Source organism: Amblyomma maculatum, chromosome 1 (assembly GCF_055883805.1).
Source record: "Amblyomma maculatum isolate TAMU_Amacu chromosome 1, ASM5588380v1, whole genome shotgun sequence".
NCBI classification, from domain to species: Eukaryota; Metazoa; Arthropoda; class Arachnida; order Ixodida; family Ixodidae; genus Amblyomma; species Amblyomma maculatum.
Window position 1 is genome coordinate 67,679,219 of NC_139344.1, and position 19,490 is coordinate 67,698,708.

Below are 19,490 nucleotides of genomic sequence, written 5' to 3' on the forward strand. Positions count from 1 at the left end.
CTTCTACTCGCTAACTTTTGTTTCCTTTGCATGAAAATTATATTATGAAGAATTTCATTGGCAGTTTTGGAGTAGGGCATTGAGTCCACAGTACAGTGACTGAATGTACCCCTGAGCTGCTTGACACTGGGAGCAGGTGTATTAATTCATACCTCTTCACGCGAATAGTAGCATGCTTTTGTGTCTGTAGGCTGTTTGTGTGGTACAGTAAACCCTCATTATAATGAACACACAAAAAAATAATAATAACAAAAAAAAAACGGTTTGTTATAACAGATCACATCATACAGTGAAACCTTGTTGATACATTTTTGGTTTTTGTTTTAAAGTGTATTCGAGAAAATGTATGATCTAGACTGCCTTTTAAAAAAATAGAGCCATTGAAGGAGGTGCAAAGGCATTCATTGAATTTTCACTTCATAAAAATGTTGATTACCTTTCTGGCCATAGGGTGCGAAGAGCTTCTTTTAGTTCTGGCACAATTCACTTTTCACTTGCATTGTGATTAGTAGGTAAGAGAATTTGAGACACATCTGGTCACATAGACAGCAATGGCAAATGAGCATTGCTTCCTCGTAGTTTCTAGATGCTTCGCCCTTTTACAGCAGTGTATTGTGAAGAAACCAGTGTGGTGACTGACAGTTGCCACATTCTTGCTCTTTGTGTGCTACGTTTTCAAGACCGGCCCACTCGTATGTAAGCGCAAAGCTGTAGCTCACAGATGCTTCATCCCCGTGGCCCGCTAGGACACTGTGAAGAAGCCGCTGAGTTGCTCCTCTTCACATCGTGTTTCCGTGTGAATGGCCCTCTCTTGTTAACTCGTTGGCTTTCTTTGATGCTTCACCCCATTGCACATAGTCGCAGCAGGAAAGCCGCTAGCAGTTTATAGTTAAAAGTATCATACATCCATAACTCCTAAAAATTTTAGCCTACTAGCCGGGAAATCACGTTATCCGCAAACATATTAACTAGGAGAAAAATGATGTAATTCTGTGGGAGATTTTACTGCCCAAAATTTTGAACGTATGAAACGGGAATGCATTGTTGAGGTCCTGCTGTATGAAATTTTTATCGAGAAACGCCTGCAAGAGCAGTGCAGTTTAATTGTCGATGGGGACGGCAACTCTGGCAGCACTTGGTCAACACCGTTAGAAGGCAGTCATGGCGATTCAGAAGCTGCAAAAAACTTGGCACCAGCCGGGGTGACTCCCTACATACAGCTGTGTAGTGTTAAAAGGCATACGTCAGAGCAAAAGCACTCGCCATTTTCAGTGCCTCCGTGTCAGCTGACATGAGCACAGGTACAGTGGACATACAGGGTTGCAGACAGGAGTGATTTTCCACATGACGCTTGTCCTCACAAATAGCCACCAAAGCGATGGCACTGCTGTTAGCCATATTTGGGCCACTCTTGAATATCTGTGGCTTTTCTTTTCTTTTTGGCTGTACAGCCTGTACTTCAACAGTGTTTTGGACGCAATGCAGCAACTGCTGAAATGGTAATTGTACTCCATAGGTTTCTTGCAGCCCTGCGATCGCACTGTCTTGAAATCGGGCTGAAACAGGAAAGTTTTTTGGGGACATGCAGTCCCCAGTTCACTACACTATGTATGTTGTTGTGGCTCTAGGAAGAAGGAAAAGAAAATGCACGGGCATGCATTCGAGCTCACTGTAGCACAGGATGGTTGCTGCAAGACTATAATTGTCCACATTGTTACTTCCTGAATCCTATCGATAGGTGCAAGAAGCATTCCTTCCAACCTTTCGTGCCACTTTATTTTTCATGGCACTGTTGATGAGTGCGAGATAAGAGCACTAACCATGATGTGAACGCTCGCTGCATTGCCACTGTTTAGTGGCTACACACTACACAGAAATTCGGGCTGCATGTCATATCAACTGAAACCTGTGCTTTTCTCTTCTCTCCGATCGTTGGCATGTGGCAGGTGTGTGTAGTGCTAAGCTTGGCATGAAAGCTGTTGACGACCATTTCAAGAGCCACCACAGCCACTGTGGATCGCAAAATTGATCCGACTATGTCCACCCTGCGCACTTTTCATTTGTTTGAATGGTCCTTCGGTTATATGGAGTACGAACTAAAACAAAAGCCTCAGTGCAAGAGCGTGCAGTTGTGTCATGTAGAGCTCGGCTCAGACACACTAACACTCGCGATATAGTTTCGTTTTTGCAGATTTAATTGTGAGTGCTTGTGCCACTGCAGCAATGGAATCGCATCAGCACAAGCAATAAATCTTATGTTTGTGTAAGCACACGGAACATCATTTGAGGAACATTTGGAGGGTCTCTGAAACCAGCTGTCCAGTGTTCTTGTCAAGTACAATATAGCGGGGAGCCGTTGTGGCAGAAGTTTGTGGTTAGTGCATTGAATTCTGTGCACTTGGTACTCTAACAAGGCGGAGTGGTACTAGAGATAGTTGAAACAGTGAATTGATGCTATCTGAAAATAACAAAAAAAGTAAAGAAAAAAAAAAGAGATTTGTGAAAAGTTATTTATAAGCTGGTAATAGTTCTCAGCTCATTTCTTAAAAAACTCGATGCTTCGTTAACAGTTGCACCTTTAGGTGACAAATGCAGCATAATTCCTCCCCAATTCGTTGACCTTTATACAGTAAAAGCACGTTAATTCGAACTTCACCGGGAAAAAAGTTAGAATTATCCGATGTTCGAATTATCGAATGGCCTCGAAAAAACTGACCAAAACCATTTGTATTAGGGTAAATACACCATATTTAGTCCCATAACGAACTTGCTCGCATAATGAACCCACCCAGCCCCGATTTGTGCCTACGAATCTGAAAAATAAAAAATAAAGGCATCAGTCATTAGTGTCCGGGTCCACAACACATTTCTTGGCAGTGCACCAAGATGCTGTGCAGGGATAACGGCGTGTTTATCTTTTGACTTTAGCTCCGGCAGGGGCAGGGGGGAGGAAAGCGAACTTGGCAAAGTGCCAGCGCTTGTCCGGTTGTGCAAGCCTCCTTTTCAGTAGGTTCGCTTTATCATGCTATGAGCGACTGGGGCGGGCGGAGCCTTTTACTGTGCCACTCCAATCATTGGAACGAACGAACAGTGCTAAAAGCCGGAATCATGATCACCGCTGACTGGCCTGCTTCCCTTGATGACTGATGGGTGAAAGGATGGATGGCTATCGCAAAAAAAAAAAAAAAAAGTTTACCCATAGTGCCCCTCTGAGATCATAGCCTTTTATGGGCGTTGGCTGGGACCGCGCCGACAGTACTTATTCCTATTTCCAAATTAACAGGGTTGGAATTAACGAGTATTTAGTTGCAAGCTACGGAGGTTGCGCAGAAGAGAGAGCAGGCAGCCGCCGCCGCGCGGCCATGCACTGATCTTGCCACGGCCGCCGTCCTCTCCCTCCAACGCCGCCAGCCACCACGCCGGTCATAACGCCATTTATGTTTTACCCATTCTTCCATGGTTTTACCTGGTTCCATCTTTTGTCCCCGTTTTGGACGTGCGCAGCCTCTAATTATGCCTACCGATCGCGGAGGTGTTTCTTTACTTTTTATTATTATTATTATTTTTTTTTTTTTTGCTGCGTGATGTGAGCCAAGCCACCCAGACACGGCGGCGCATAGTTCGAATTATCCGTAGTGAAACCGACTCTCGTTTGAATTAACGGGCTTTTTTATACACAGATCTCTATGGAGCTTGGCCGGACCAAGTAGTGTTGTTCGAATTATTTGAAAATTCGAATTATCGAGGTTCGAATTAACGAGCTTTCACTGTAGTTGCATTTTTTTAACCCCTTAAGGGCTTATGACGAGCTGAGGTCGTCATAGCTTTTCCGCAATGTTATCCGCCAGAAATTGTTTCTGTGACTTTTTTGTGTGTTTCAAACACGTTACTGAAGCATTTTATGTAATAAAATTTGGCAATTTGGGAACATAATTTTTTTATTTGGCCCTTAAGGGGTTAACACTGTTTGCAGCAAAGCTGTTTCCTTCCTCTAGTATACAAGAAATGGCTGAAAATAATGAAAAAAGGTTCCTGTCATTCGTTCTGCAACCAAATCAGTAAAATTGGTTGTGTTTTCGTGCTAGCATGTAATAGAGTTCTCTCTCTCTCTCGTTCTTTGCTGACAGCAGTGGGGTTCAGATTTATTGCTTTCAGTGATGGCTCTAAATGACCGGCAGGTTCTTCAATGGACACCAGGAAGGCAGCCTTGGTTCCTTCGATTTCTGTTTGGTAGTCTAGTCTCGCATGTTTACACAACCTTGCTTAGGTGGAGTAACAAGCTGTGCTGGTTGTTTGAACAAAGTTCGTGGTTATGCTGCTCGAAGGAAAGGGTTCCCCCCCCCCCCCCGAGCAGCATGTCCTTCACTAATGTTACTAGTTTTTCTGTTGGGACAAATTGCCATTTATTCGAACACCCCCATATACACTTTACAACCCTTAGAGGAATGTTTCTTTATTTTTTCTTTTTTTATTTGATGTGAGCATGAGGGTGCTTGATCATGAACTTTTCCTATGCTATGGGCACAGCCTGGTGCCCAGAATAGCAACGCTCTTCGACCTCTTTTTTTTTTTTTTTTTGTCTTTAGCAGGTGTTCAAGCTAAATGTGACCGAGCTTTTAAGAAAAACTGAGTGTCCTAGTCGATGAAACCAAGAGGGGGCTGTTGAGAGCGATATCACCTAGTCTGCAATATTGTTTTTTTTTAATTATTATTTTCCTAGAGTTAAATAGTTTGTTTGCTTCAAAAACAAAATGTCAATTCAAAAGTAGTACAGTCGCCGACTGATTTTTTTGGACTTAGTAGGACCAGGGAAATGGTCCAAATAATTAGAACAGTCCAAAAAGTGCGTGAACATGAAACAAAAGTCACTTTCCTGTGAACTTTGAAAATCGCGAACTTCACCACTCACCACGTTCCGTTTATATGCCGATAATACAGAGTTATAGCCTATTGGATCTACTGCTGTGATCTGCTTTTGCGCGCCACTACAGCATGTGCTGATTAGTGCCGACGTGGCGGGCGTGTTACACCAGAAAGTGTGTAACTCTCAAGGCTGTCACTGCATGCGTAATGGTACTCTGCAGAAGCAGATTGTGCTAAGGTATGGCCACCATAGTTAGACTATCTCACTGCACGTCATGCTATGCCATGAGCGAATGCATGCTCAGTGCGAAATAAAAACATTCAGTTTTTTTGGTTAACGATGGTAGCAAAGACTACGAGAACTCGCAGGAAAAAAGCGAGCGGACCGGAATGAAGGCTTCCGCAAGTACCCACCTCCCTTCTTTTTTTCCCACGGGTGGCCGCAGCAACATGGAAGCTACGGTGGACGGTACTCACGTTCCAATTTTAGCCCGATTGCGCGCTCTTTGTAGGCCACTGTGATGACAACTAAAAGGATACCATTATTGCCATTGCCTCAAATGGCAACAGTGAACAAAGAGCCAAGTTAGTCCGTCTGAATGACTCTGCTTAAATTCGAGACTGTGCCTGTCACGACTGCATAAAACTGGTTGTTTGTGACAACATTGCCCACTCACATCTATATCATCCTGTAAAAACAAGCGTTCGGTGAAAAAATGGTCTCCACAGTATTGCAGGCTCAAATTTTCGTCGAAAAAACCAACTTTGCATACCACAGAGTCTGAAATATTAATCATGAAAATGTATATGTTTCTATGGGGTGCATGACGGTTCCTAAATGAAGTCTGAAATATAGTGCAAGTTTAAATTATTGGAGTCCAAAAAAATCGGTTGACTACTATAAGTAGACTGTCTTGCAAAACAGCTAGCTGCAATGTTTGGACAGAGGAATCATTTATTCTTTGTTTAATGGCCTTCAAAAGAAAACTGACATGTGACCAGCTGCTGGCTCATCTCTTGTCCACTATCCTTGCAAAGCCCTCTCAGGGCGAGCTCTCCAGAGAAAGTGAATTTTGTTCTCAGAGACACTTCTTGGGACTCTGAAGTAGCATCGCTGTCACATTGAAGATTTTTCCATTGTGCGAGTAATTTCTTTAAGGCCGGTAAAAAAAAAAAAATCTGCTTTAGAGGAACAGTTGGTTGCGGCAAACTTTACAGCTAGCTGTTTTTCAAGGTAATTTGCAACTACTTAAGGCCATGTGTTTTTCAAGCCAGTTGTTAAAGAAGCTTAGCTAATTGGTAAAGCTAGGGAAACAAAAAATATGCTGCAGACTACACCACACAACTCTCAGTTGGATTCACTGGTTGGGACACGGCGAATTTTCTTGGTTACATTTATCTCGGACATCTGGTCGGTTAGATGCGAGAGAAAGCCAACTTCTCAAGATGTCCTTGTGTCGACAACAAGCCCAGTGTGTGTTGTCAAAATAAGTGACAATGAAAACAGGAAGTCAGAAGGAAAAAAAGGAAAGCAGTGTAGCTGAGTGTATCAGGGAAGGAATAGAAAGGACAGAGCTAGGCACTATGTAACTCGAAGCAGCAACTGCGTGGTGGTGATGATGGCTACCACTGTGTGGGAGGCTTTGTCGTACTGATCGTGCTGAATGCATATTTGGAGTGTTGCCGCTTATATAATACTCACTGTAGTAAAAACAGCATTGCATTCACATATTGCCTGGTGCCATAATTACTCTGAACATTTTGAGCTGGCTTTATAAATTGTAAATTGTGGGATTTAACGCTCTGCATATTGAACGTGGGTTGGTCGCTATGCTTTCATGTGTATTTGCAGTGAAACGTTGTCAGAAGTCCTTGAGACTGCAAAATGTGTTCATATTAACTGAATGCAGCAAAAAAAAAATAAAATGCAGACAGGGAATTTTCTTGCAGTAATTCAATGAAGTAATAAGGGAGTACCATTACTCTTTGACATCCTTCCAAGCGTAGCTTTACGGTTGCAAAGGAGAGCTGCACAGCTTGCTCAGAAACTTCCTAGCTAAAGAAAAATTTGACTGGTCTGGGGATCGAACATTTCCGGGACACGAACGCGATCATTGTATACTGCTGTATAAAAATTAAGTCCCTCCCTGCTGGTATCGCGTACTGTCCCCCCAAAAGAAGTTTACTCCAAATATAATGCGGCGAGTTGGGCGTGTTGGTACATATTTTTTGGAAGCAGCAGCGCAAAAAAGATGTGGACACAGACTAGATGACAAGGACAGCGCTGAACTTAAAACAGTTTTTATTGTGGAAGAAGGCGCAGTAGGCACAAACGTGCAATGCCCGCGCACAGCGTAGGCAGAAGGTAGCAGTGATAGCTTGCATGCACACACTGTCTCAGAATCTGAAAAAGGTAGTCCAGCATTACGGCGTGAAAGTCGGGTTCTCTGCTCCTCATAAGCTGTCCAAGCTTTGCATTATAACTGATTTAGAGGCAACCCAGCAGCATGGCTGTGGCAAAAAGCACAGGCGGCCTTTTGTTGAACGCACAGGTGTAGTTTACCAAATTCCCTTAAGTTGTTCAAAAACATATGTTGGGCAAACTGGAGATGCGTGAACGAGAGGTTACGAGAGCATGCCAGGAATGTCAAAAAGCGTGCGAGGAAAAAGATTTTTGAAGGTTTCCTCGCAAGTCATTGTCTTATCTGCCAGGATTGTTCACTTACCCTCGATAACACCTCCGTAGCCAGCAAGAGCAAAGAACACATCACAAGAGAAATCGCAGAATCTGAGCAGATATGTAGTCTGGGGAGGACTGTGTCAGCACCACCTTTGTGACCCTTTTCCAAAAAGAGCTGACCTGAAAGAGCACATGCGTGAGCGATAGCCACGGCTGTACAGAATGTGTGTAAGGGTGAATTCTTCCACAGTAAAAGCCGTTGCAGGTTCAGCGCCTGTCCTTGTCTCGTCTGTGTCCACATCTTTTTTGCGCTGCTTTTTCTGTCCAAATATAAGTTAACGTATACCCTCCTTCTGCTGCTTTGTTATCTAGCTTGTTGTGAACTGAAACTCAAACAATAGTTGCATAATTAATGTGATCATAAGGATAGCAGTCTGAAGCTAATGCAGGTCAAAAGGGAGAGAATGGCGCTCCACCTTGCCTTCAACACTTGCCTGCTGTATAATGGCCAACTGAATTACAAACTGTTGTGTCATTTAGGATTCTGGTGCTACATATGCCCCGGAGGTGATCAGAATTAAGTTGAAAGTCTGCTCTCGCGTTACCTATACGCATCTGTGGAAGTTATCACCTTTGCGAGCGAGCTGAGTAGAGAGTGCTCATTTCAAATTTTTTTAGTGCAACTGCAACTGGTCTGCGTACGAATTAAAAACTTTCCTGGCCTGTTGAAAATGCACATCAGCACGGGATGCCTACATTTGCATTCGTCTGAAACTACCTAAGGCTCTGCAAGTAGGTTGGCTATGTGTATAAGCTGACCAGATGCCGGTAACCTAATCCTCATACCACGGCACTTCAAAGGAAACTACACGGGCTGGCACCGCTTATAGTCGGCGTGTAATGGGCATGGGGCAAATTTGGTCATGTGTCATAGGGACATGCACTGGTGGAAGGTCCTTCAATGTCGGGGCCTCTGCTAGGTGCTGCCTTGACTACAGCAGGGATCAGGATGAGTGATGCTGCCACCGTGGTTTGATAGAGCGCAAAGAAAATGTTACCAGCATCCATGGCTGTGTTGAGGTGAAGCATGTGTTCTCCTCTGCAGGCATGGATTTCGGCAGTCCGCAAGCTGCATCATAGACTAGTTTTTGTGCTGGGAGTACTGGGCTGGGACGCTTCACCTTGGAGCTCATAGGGGTTGTCACTTCACCATTTTTTGAGGCAAAATCGGTATCAAGCATTTCCCCATAGCGCCCCAGGTCTGTGCATGCCACCACTTCAAATTAGGCAGCCAGTTTTACATTAGAAATCACAGGACTGAAGAAACTTTTAATTATCTTGGATTTCAAATTACTATGTGCTTTAACTTTTGCATGCAGGCTACCTCACATTATATTTTTGCAAGTGTATAAACCATTTTCTCCATTTCTATGCACCGTGAGGGTGAACTTACAAAATCTGGTGTGTTTCAGGACTTGGCTACTGAAAACAGATGTCCTTCAGATGCTGTCGGTGAGTAGCTCTAATGTATCTGGCTTGTAGTATGCACAAGGTAAAACAGTTGCTGTGAGTGTAGCTGGTTAATATAAGGAGTAATGAGAGATAAGTGGCCGTCTTGAAAGCTTTGTGCTAACAGTGTCTAGTGCAAGTAAAGATTGCTTTGAGAAATGCCCTATAACTAACTGTGTGCCTGAAATACCTGGGCTGAAATGAATAAGTTTGCTATAATTGCTCACAAAGTACGCATAATAAATGAACGTAATGTTTGACATAGATGTGGGCTTGTCAATTGAAAGTACTAGTGGTCGTGTGAAATCCTTGTATGAAATAGCCTTTCCTTGTGTACATTGAGACTACACAGAGAATTTAGATAGCTCCTGGTATGAGTTGCTATAAAATTAATTGCAAACATGATTCTGCTATATGTTGAAAACTCCGCATGACCACGTGGGATTTTTCAACATTCATGGGCATTTTTTCATCTTTGAGTGCGGCCATCACTGCTTGCTTTCGGTCTTACAACCTTGGGTGCAGCAGGTGAATGCCTTAGCCACTGCGGTGGGTACAACCCAGTGTTTCAAGAAATTGAGTTAAATGTTTGCTGAATTCTTTTTCAGCTGTATATTCTGTTGTGTGTTATGTCTTGGACTTGTGTGGCAGCTGCCAGAGGAATTCTTTTGCAGCAGACAAACTTACGGACTTGTAGAGTGGGATGTATGCATCGTGAAGGAATTTTGACTGGAGGTTCAGACAAAATCGGTGGTGTGGTCGTCATCGCTCCGTTGTTTGGAAACTGTGTGCATACGGCTGTCCTAATTGTGCTGTTAGCTGAAGTGCTAATGTTGAATAAGTATTTCTGAAGTTGAGTGCTGTCAGCACAAGCATGCCAACTCAAGTCAACAAGCCTACTGCTGTAACCAGCTGTTCATTGAGTGTGTATCAGTGCTCTTTGCCTCTGTCACTGCCGTCATAAACGTTCAGAATTTCTTTCATCAATAATCGCTTCTTTTAGCATCTGCACTATACAGCTAGCTTAAAAACATTTCCTTATAAGGAAATAAGTGTCCCAAATCGTCTACGATTTTTCTCAGAAATAAAGATAGAAAGTCTACGGCCTAATTATATTGTTCATTTTAGACTGTTTCGTTAGTGAGGTTTGAATGTGCTTGCCATTTGGGTTTTGTGTACAGTGGTGTATATACAGCGGGTGGCTCCTATGGCTGAAATCTGCAGCATTCACCAATGTGGGGTCGGACTTTGAACATGGTTTGAGAAATTGGCTTGAGAATAGTCATAACAGCTGCGGCTATCAAATTTTCTACCAGTTGTTTAAATGAATAGTTTGCATTAAAGCTTAAAACTAAAATTTTGGCTAAAGTCGCCTGCAATTTTGTCCAGTGTTTTTATATATATATTTTTAACAATTCTGTACTGTTTTCTCAAAATGTACTGAATGCAGAGTACCGAATTTTTCCATCAGAGTTTAAGTGGCTATGTTACACAACCACTGCTAAGATTATTATTTTTTTTTTTTCCCCGCCATAAATATTGACTTAGGCTGTTGTATGTTTTTTTCTAGTCATGCTTTTGGAAAAGGCACTGATTTGCATCACTGGAAAATTTAGTTTCCTTATGCCTTGTATGTTCTGAGGAAAAGGTGTGCAAACCCCAAAATGCTGTTTTGAGGAAAATGCAGTTGAAACTTCTGAAACCTCCCATTTTTCTGCTGATTATGGCCACAAGAAAGGATGAAAGAAGCATTTTTTTAAGTTGCTAATATTCGAGTGCAATGTATTTTGTGAAAGTGAAAGAAATGTAGTATTAATAGGTTGCAAAACAGCCAAAATTGATCAATTCTACAAAGAAGCACATTGCAAATAAAGCCTCTGAATACTCCCACCTTTCCACTTGACATGACTACTGGAAAAAAAAAAAAAAGAACTTTTGATATCATGAATGTTTAAGTGCTATATAGTTTCTGAAATTTAAATAAATGCTCTATCAAATTGCAAAATATATCATTTGACTTTTTTTTCTAGTGAGATGACAAAACCTCGCCCCGATTTAAGTTTGCTCAGTAAACAGTATATTGTCACGTTCTCTTTGTTACGCCATACGTACCATTATTTACTCGTGACAAGTTATTACATAACTCATGCTTGAGGCTCAGCTGTGCTGCTGTCATTTAATGATAATTGAAAAGTGCAAGTATTTTCTGTATGAAGTAGTTCGCCATCTTGTGTAAAGATAGTCCAGTTGTATGCCTCCACGTACTACAGGTGTTTTAAGAAATGCTATGGTGCACTGCAGATAATTTATTACCTTGTAATGCTTGAGGCAAGAAGGTTGCAGGCTTTTTCCTTGTGGCTCACATGTTCTTCTCATGCAGGTAACGAGGTAGTGCAGTATACACCAAGTCTCATCGACCTGGGAATTGAAGAGGATCCTTCATTCCAACCTGTTAATGAACTCCTTTTGTCTGATGATGAACTCCCAAGCAATTCATCAGTGACGAATGTAACCAATGGTGCATCGGTCAGTTCACTGACCACCACTAAAGATAGTCCAAGCTCACGGTCGATGTCACCCTCCCTCCTTTACCCAGATGACTTCAAAGCAGCGATCCAGACTGCTCCGCGGTTAGTTGGAAAGAAAGGATCTACCTTGGGCAAAAAGCGCCGTGGAAGTAGCAGGAAGTGAAGTTAACTGTCGTATATAAAGGAATGAAAGCCATAAACCGAAATGCCAGGTGTAAAGCCAGCATATGAATCAAGGTAACGGGTGTGGCTTGTGGGCCGAGTTGGTGAGCAGGCCTTGCAAGTTGTAAATGCACCCAAGGCAGCACTGTGCTTTTAAACCACGCAAGCACCATCATTTTTGAGTGTCTGCACCATATGTGGCTGCACAGGCCAGGTAGAAAGCTGGTTGTGGCCGCACAGCCGCTGATGGTGCCAACCTACGACTTGATTAACAGCTGAAACTGCACGACTCACAACAGCAAGCTAGAGTTCTGTTAAAAGCTAGGGCTAAACATATTTAACGCGTCAAGAAAATACACAGCTCTGGCCAGACCAGAATAATTGGCGCTGTAGAACCACTGAGGAACAAATGGCAAGGGTTCACATGCATGCTAGAAGCATGATCAAATGGATGTACTACACTTCCTGCACTGCTAAGAGATTCACAGATGCCAAGTAATGACAGTGGTGGATGTAGTGCCTAATGGGAGCTTTTGATGCCATCACTGTTACACGTTAGCCATATTAGTCCCACGGAAAGTCTTATGTCCAGCTATGATATCTGGACAAGTTGATACTGCAGCATGGCCAGGACACGGCATTAGTGTAAGAATGAGTGTTCTCACGTTGTATTCATGTTATGTTCAAATCCAGATAGAGGCTATCATTTTCGAAGCAAAGGCTGTGAAAGACGTCTGCTTGCCATGCGCGAAGTGAACAAGGCTAAAAAAAAAGAGCCCTCTAAGGTTTGTAAATGGGGCTTGAGACGAGTCTACACGGTGTGATCTTGTGCGAAACATGCAAGTGGCGCACGAGTGCCGTGAAGGCAAAACTAGGTTTATGTTAACTTGAACAGTAGTATCAAGTATAAAGTACTTTTCCTGGCTTCAATATTTGACTTTGTAGTTGGTTGTAGGCGCACCATTTGTTTATTAAAGGTCTTTTGACGCATCTGTGACTCGTGCTGTCCATGTTTTCACTGTGCCACATCTGCAAATCTGATGCATGCTCTGTTGCAAAATAAAGTTATATGGACTATGTTTGAAGAGGCCTTGTGCAAATATGTATCAAGGCATGGCGAAGCACTAAGAACAGAAATAAGGCATAATGAAGTTTTGAAGTAGTTATTTATAAAGCTTAGCGACTATTGAATATCATTTTGAAAATGGGGGATTAAAAACGTTCACTTTAAGAATTTATAGAAAATATAAAAGTTTGGGTTATGTCACTTAACGTGCCAATGTGGCTCGTGCCATGAGAGATGTCATAGTGGAAGGTTGTGGATTATTTTGACCATCTGGGATCCTTTAGCATGCACAGTACATGGGTGTCTTTTAATTTCCCCTCTGCCATGCAAGTGTGTGTGGTAACCGGCCCAATTGAGTCTACCACTGCACTCGTGCCAAACACCTGTTTCAGTTTACGAAACCTCCCTCTGTGTGGGAGAACAAGGGGCATGCCCAAGTACTGTTTAGGAGGTGAAAATTAGATAGGAGGAGACAACAAATGTGTGGTATTTTAGCAACCAAGATCTTGCAATGATTGGATTTGAGCAGGGCATGTAATGCTAATAAGCACAGGCAGCATCAAGGTAAGGCAACAGGCAGTAGCCACTGCCTTCAAAATTTGTTGGGACACACACGCACAAAGAAAGTGCCGATAGCTTTGCGCTGACAATGGATGTACTTGCCAGTAGGCAGCCTGTATAAAGCTCCATTGTTGGCAAGCTAATAGTTTTGTCCAATGTGGCAATCTGCTTAGCTTGGCACTGCCCTTCCCTTCCCATGATTTTGAATCCATAAATATTTTCTGAAATGCTGTAAAGCCTTGTTCTGAAATGTTTAGTGGGCAATCGGTTTTCGTGTTGCTACTAGTTTTTGTGAAGAAGTATAGACCATTTTCGCAGGCAAGGAAGAAAGCATGCCCTTTCTTGTTGGTGTGGTAGCCAAGCTGCAATATGCCGATGTGGAAACTGCCTATGTGTGTGTCTGCTTCTGGTTTTAATAGCAGAGACCCTCTGCATCATTTAACATTTAGTAACTTGAATTGCAGGTACAGGAAGTCTTTTGCAAGATATTCCAGGTTACAAAGGAAAGCTAGCATTTGGTTGAACAGTTGGGAAAGGGATTTAAAACCTGGCTGCTTTATGGCACACGTCATTTTCAATACGGGCGATGTGGAAGTGTTGTCCAAGTAACTCGTTACAAACAGCCGCAGCGTATGCACTGACTAGAGCAGCACCTTCATAGCAAAAGTTTTCCAACCTTTGTGTGGAAAGCAGCATGGTGGTAGAAGTGATGCTCATGTTTGAGCAATAAAGGACGCTTCGGTAACAGTTGTATTACTTTTGCAGGAATGTGCACAGCAGTTCACAGACTGTTCAGATATATATACCATTCTAGCTGTGATGCATAAGAATTGAAGTTAATTGCTTCCTGCTTGCAAAGTATGAAGCCTTCATTCCAATTCTTTGCAGCTGAAAATACCAACAGCTTGCAGAATAATGCATGCACCTGGGAACAAAAAAATTTCCCTTAGTCCAATTCTCAACTCAGCCGTGAAAAGAAAAGCATGCACAGCTGTGGTGGCTTTAAAATATGGTTTAATGATTGTAAACAGTACAATGTGTTCCAGGTATACATTAAAATAGTAATACAAATCACTTGCAGAAATTGTATTTGGTATCAACAAATTAAAGTGACTAGTCGCAAGGAGTCCATTAAAAACAGACTATGACGTCACTTGCTCCTTAAACACAGACAAAACAATTTGAGAAACCATTCCAACTACCTTTCTGCATTAAAATATGCCAGCTTCAAAAAAGTACAAAACTTGCAGTGTACATTAATGAAGTAAATCAGATCACTCATTAAACTGAATAACATCGGGCAATAACAAATGAATAATCAAAATGACTTGTCACAAGGAAGCCTATGAAGCAGACTGCAGAGTGACGATATTTAAACAGTTTAAAGGCAACCATCATTCCAAACCTTCCCCACAAAAGCAAGCCAGGAGGACTAATACTGACTAGTGCTTCAACAGCTGTTGCCAATACATCACAGCAGAACAAAACTATGGCAACATTTTCAGCACAGCAAAATTGATAGCATAATTCCATATCCCTACCAATGCTCTGTTACAAAATTTTGTTTTGGCATTAACCACAAACTGCTTTCTACAAGACCTAACAAGCAGTTACAAGATTTTAACAGTGCTACATACAAACTTAACAGTCCCTGCTACGATCACTTCACGGGACTAGAAAAGTTGGAAAATGGTTGTCTAACTGTTCACTTATCAATCCAGTGAAATGCTCGCAAATCGACACGTAATAACAGCACCAAAAAGTTGCACTGTCACAGACTCAAAAATAGAGAGATTCACATGTCAAATAACTGGAGGGGGGGGGGGGGGCATAAATGCAGATAAAAGCTTTAAGTACCAAGTCTAAAGCTTTCTATCGATGGCACCTAAAAATCACAGCTGTCCAAGAAACATAACTAAGGTGGGAACACAATGCATACCAAAATGACAATTCAGAGTAACGGAGCTCCAATTTGACAGCTGTAAGTGGTGAAAAAAAAACAGCACAGTTGTCTTGCTGAGCTTTTCATATCCTGGCTGAAAAAGCAGCTGGCAGAAGGCATTCAGAACCTTTGACAGCACTTGCTTTATGTTGTAAATGAAGATTTCAGAGACATTGCCAGGAGTACAGATTTCTCATCCCACATCAGCCACCCTACACTAAATGTGATCAGGTAAACTGCACCGGTAGTCTGGCCAGCGATCTTGAAGCTAAGCGGGCTGAATGAGATGCTTGCAACACACTTCTGCATCCACTTAGTTCGTTTACAAGATGCCTAGGCTCGGGTGTGTAATCTTGGATGAAAACAACACCGCACAAAGTATTGTTACGTGTTATGCACCGGAAAATTATGGAACTGCATATATACCTTGTCACAAACACAGGCCTAACTGCACAGCCCGGGAAGACTTCAGCCTCCTTTCAGAATCAGCAATACTCTCCAATTCTTGTGGCAGATAAGGTGTAGTACACAACCAACATCAATAACACATACGTTGATTTAAAAAAGGCAAGAAAAGGCTTAACACACAGTTCTGGGTTATCATGATCACTAAAAAAAAAAAAAAAGTTAACCTCTTGTTCAACTGTACCTAATTCTGCCCAGAGTGAGAGTTATACAAGAACCTAACAGAGCACATTTCAATGAACAATTCATTATTGAAGCCATGGCAATCCACTTCCATGTATGCTAGCAAAATGACTAGCTAAATTCTTCATCAGTTAAAGCCTTCCACACATTTTAAGAAAGGGCACATTAAGCTGTCTGATGTGATGAGCTGAAAAACAGAGAAATTGACGACCATACTCGCTATGTAACGCGGTAGTGTGCATGCTTCTTTTTCATAAAAAATGGAACTTGCAATATCTGCTTTCTGAAGTAGAGCACACTGGAAATATATATATATATGTTTTTCTGAATGAGGACCTCTGCCCAGTCCGGTTTTAGCGTTCATGTCCAGGTCACAACATGCCGCACTTTTGGGTTGGTCAGCCACAACATTGGTGATCAAATTAGAATACACTGTTCGTTATTAATACTGATGGTGAAAACATGCAGACACCTCAATTTTGAAACATTACGTAAAAGCCCTTTTAAGACTTTTTCTCTCAGAATACTGTTTCCTGAAAAGCAGCAACCAAGATGCAGAATATTTTTTATGCACAGAGTAAGGCAAAATTAAATTACCGAGCAGGGCAGCACTCTGAATATCTGGATCAAATCATGTAAAAACTTGCATGCTCTTCTAGCTCTGTACAAACAGCCCTAATTCCTTCCTCACTTTTCTCCGATTAGTGAAGCATTTTTCAGCCTCCAAACACAGGTGCATCAGCAGCTCTACCGACATTTGCAACTTTCTTCCCGTGTCCGAGATTGAACAAGTAATTTGCTGCTATGGGAAGGCATCTATAAACCTAGATTGATTTCATTTTATGGCTACATTAAAGAAATTCATGATGAAACTGATCAGTAGCCTCTTCTTTTAATTTTGCTCATAACTACAAATGTTAAATAATGAGGTGCAAGATTATGAAGTAGCACTTCATCATTAAACCATTCAAATACACAGTATGAAACCTGATAAAGCAACAACCTGTTTGTCCTTTAGTTGTCAGCATACATCTTAATGTAACTGTAGGCTGACCACTGCTGGTATAAAGCAATTCAGAGTGCACTTGTTAAAACGTTAATCACTTAGTGTCGCTGCATTTCTTTTTCTACTATATAGCATAGACCACTAGTAACACCTACAAAGCCAGAAAATCCCGTTCCATTTCGTGATTAGCCCATCTCATTAGAGTGATCCTGGCAAAGTGCGGCATCAGGCAGTTATTTATGATAGCTCAGCCCCACGAATACCATTGTAAATCTATTATAGTGCCTATTTGCACAGAGGAGTCAGACAAACACAGCATACAGGTGGCTACTTGTGCTCGCCAGTACAAATCACACCCAGAAGACCTTACTTGGCTTGAAGCCAGATTTAACCTTGACAACACCCCTGTCCCATTCACGTGCAAGTAGGACTTTGTCCTACTTGCACGTGCTGGTCCTTTCCAGCACAACGCAGCAGGCGTTGGAAAATAGCAGGTATTAGAAACAGAAGAATCAATAGTTAAATTTTTCAGATTGCTAAGAATAGAAATTAACGTCTAAAAAAAAAAAGATACTCTGAGATTTGAAATCTATAATGTGTGCCTGCTGCAGCAGCAGGTCATGTCAGATAATCAATTCATGCACTGTGCCAAGTGATTGCCCGCAATATGAGGTATATAGTCACACAAACATCACAAACCGAAGAGCAACTTTAGTCATTGGAGGCTGAACCACAGTTATCACGAAGCTTATCAGAATAGCACTCCACGACCTCTAAAAAGCCTGGCTCAAGTGTCATTTTCAGTACTAAAAAATCTACTGTGCCTTTAGGTCTACTGTGTACAGATGTTGATGTTGCTGAAACTGATTAATAACATACTACTGTTTAAAGAAGTCTCACTAAAATCTGACTGTATTGCTCTGTTGCCATTTTTTCTTTTTGATCTGGATTCGGTTTTTCAAGTTTCTTTCCAACTATCATTGTAACAATTCCTTGCACTACCACAACAATGTAAGTGAATAAGCCATTCCATAATCCCTTTTTTCTTTTCTTCAAGGCAATTCCAAACATAGGCCTAAACACCTGCTGAGTACAAGCTTACACAACTACTGATAGGAGCTTTCGAAAGCCCCTCAAAACAACCACACTGTGTATAACAGCAAAGTGCAATGTAATTAAAAGTAATAAATTCAGAAAGTTTCATTAGGTTCTGCTCATGTACCTAAAGCCCATAAAATCACACACATGGCCATAAATCTGCAATAATGGCAACATTTGCCATCTGAACAAAATTATGCATGCATGCTCAAGCCTCCTTGCAGAAGACTTCATTCAGCTGCTGAGTCACACGAATGAAGGTCGTCCGGCGAGTGAGCTCCTTAAGCCGACCAGCCCCAGTGTAGGTGCAGGCTGACCGCAGACCACCCAAGATGTCCAGCACCGTTGCCTGGACTTGACCACGATAGGGCACCTGCACAGTTTTTCCCTCCGATGCCCTGAAACAATGTCATCAATGCTGTCAAATCATACCCCCCCGACACCTTGCAAAAATGGCAAAGGACAATGCACTTTCTACACAAGTGACTCACCCCAGCCCCAATCTCACCAGCCCACTAGAAACAGACTGCTAGAATATTTCTTTCTGCTTGCATGTGGGAATGCGGAAGCGTTGCTCCTTAAGACTGCAACTCGGTCAGAAACCATTCAACATGCATTAAAATTCTTCGTATGAATTCCTGTGTCCGTATATCTGTTGCACACCAGGCCGACGATATTGATACGTGGCAAGGTTAGTCCATGAAGGTTAGTCCAGGATGGAACAGCACACAAAACACAGAAACTCGGGCCTTCTCGCTGCAAGGCAACGGCTTCTGAGTCTGCCCATTTGCGAGGCCTGCCCTGTGGGGCTTTCACAGAAAATGTAGATGCTTCACTGTCAACAGCACACACATTCATGCACAAAAGGTCGCTATCATTCCCTGTGGTGAATATCTTCTAGTGGCTCCCATGTGCTGCCCATTTTGGCTCGAACCCTGGCTACATCACCTGCCAACTACCACCTACCAGAGGCATACTCCTGACATGCTGGCATCTACCAACTACCTGCCACCTACCACTTGTCAGAGTCGTGAGGAGGAATGTGACATATGCTGTCAAAGTTGGCAGGAGGGACATACAAAGCCCCCCTCTTAATCAAGCAATACGAAAAATGGCTGGATCCAAGGATCCGACTGGGGTCTGATTCCCCATCTCAAATGCGCTGCCCATGTTGGTAGCTCCTGCAAATTTGGCCATCATATGGTCTCATGACATTACAGAAAACTGCTGACCAATTAGTACATGGCCATGTCATCTCCATCTGTCATGCTCGCAATGTTTTTACCAAACAGATGATTTTTTTTGTTCAATGGTGCTATACTTGGGGACAACACTCTGTGGCTATGGAGTGAAAGCTACAGAGCTGACACACAGCATTTCACCAAGCAGAAAAATATACTCCCAAAAATTTTGTGGACCATGTATTG

The 19,490-nt window shown here is 42.3% G+C and overlaps 2 protein-coding genes across 7 annotated transcripts in view; one reads left to right on the top strand and one right to left on the bottom strand.

The window, feature by feature from the left end:
- Nucleotides 1–12,739, top strand: part of LOC146202714 (heat shock factor protein 1-like) — a 66,730-nt gene extending 53,991 nt beyond the window's left edge. For 3 of the 4 annotated variants that reach the window (XM_084588268.1, XM_084588266.1, XM_084588267.1), the window contains exons 10-11: nt 9,016–9,055; nt 11,433–12,739. In XM_084588268.1, coding sequence (XP_084444394.1) covers nt 9,016–9,055; nt 11,433–11,743 — 351 coding nt within the window. In that variant the 3' untranslated portion in view covers nt 11,744–12,739. The remainder of the gene's footprint in view (nt 1–9,015; nt 9,056–11,432) is intronic. The other variant, XM_084588269.1, reaches the window with a different exon arrangement.
- Nucleotides 12,740–15,360: 2,621 nt separating this feature from the next.
- Nucleotides 15,361–19,490, bottom strand: part of LOC146202715 (GMP reductase 2-like) — a 30,268-nt gene continuing 26,138 nt past the window's right edge. For 2 of the 3 annotated variants that reach the window (XM_084588270.1, XM_084588271.1), the window contains one exon: nt 15,361–18,461. In XM_084588270.1, coding sequence (XP_084444396.1) covers nt 18,272–18,461 — 190 coding nt within the window. In that variant the 3' untranslated portion in view covers nt 15,361–18,271. The remainder of the gene's footprint in view (nt 18,462–19,490) is intronic. The other variant, XR_014703731.1, reaches the window with a different exon arrangement.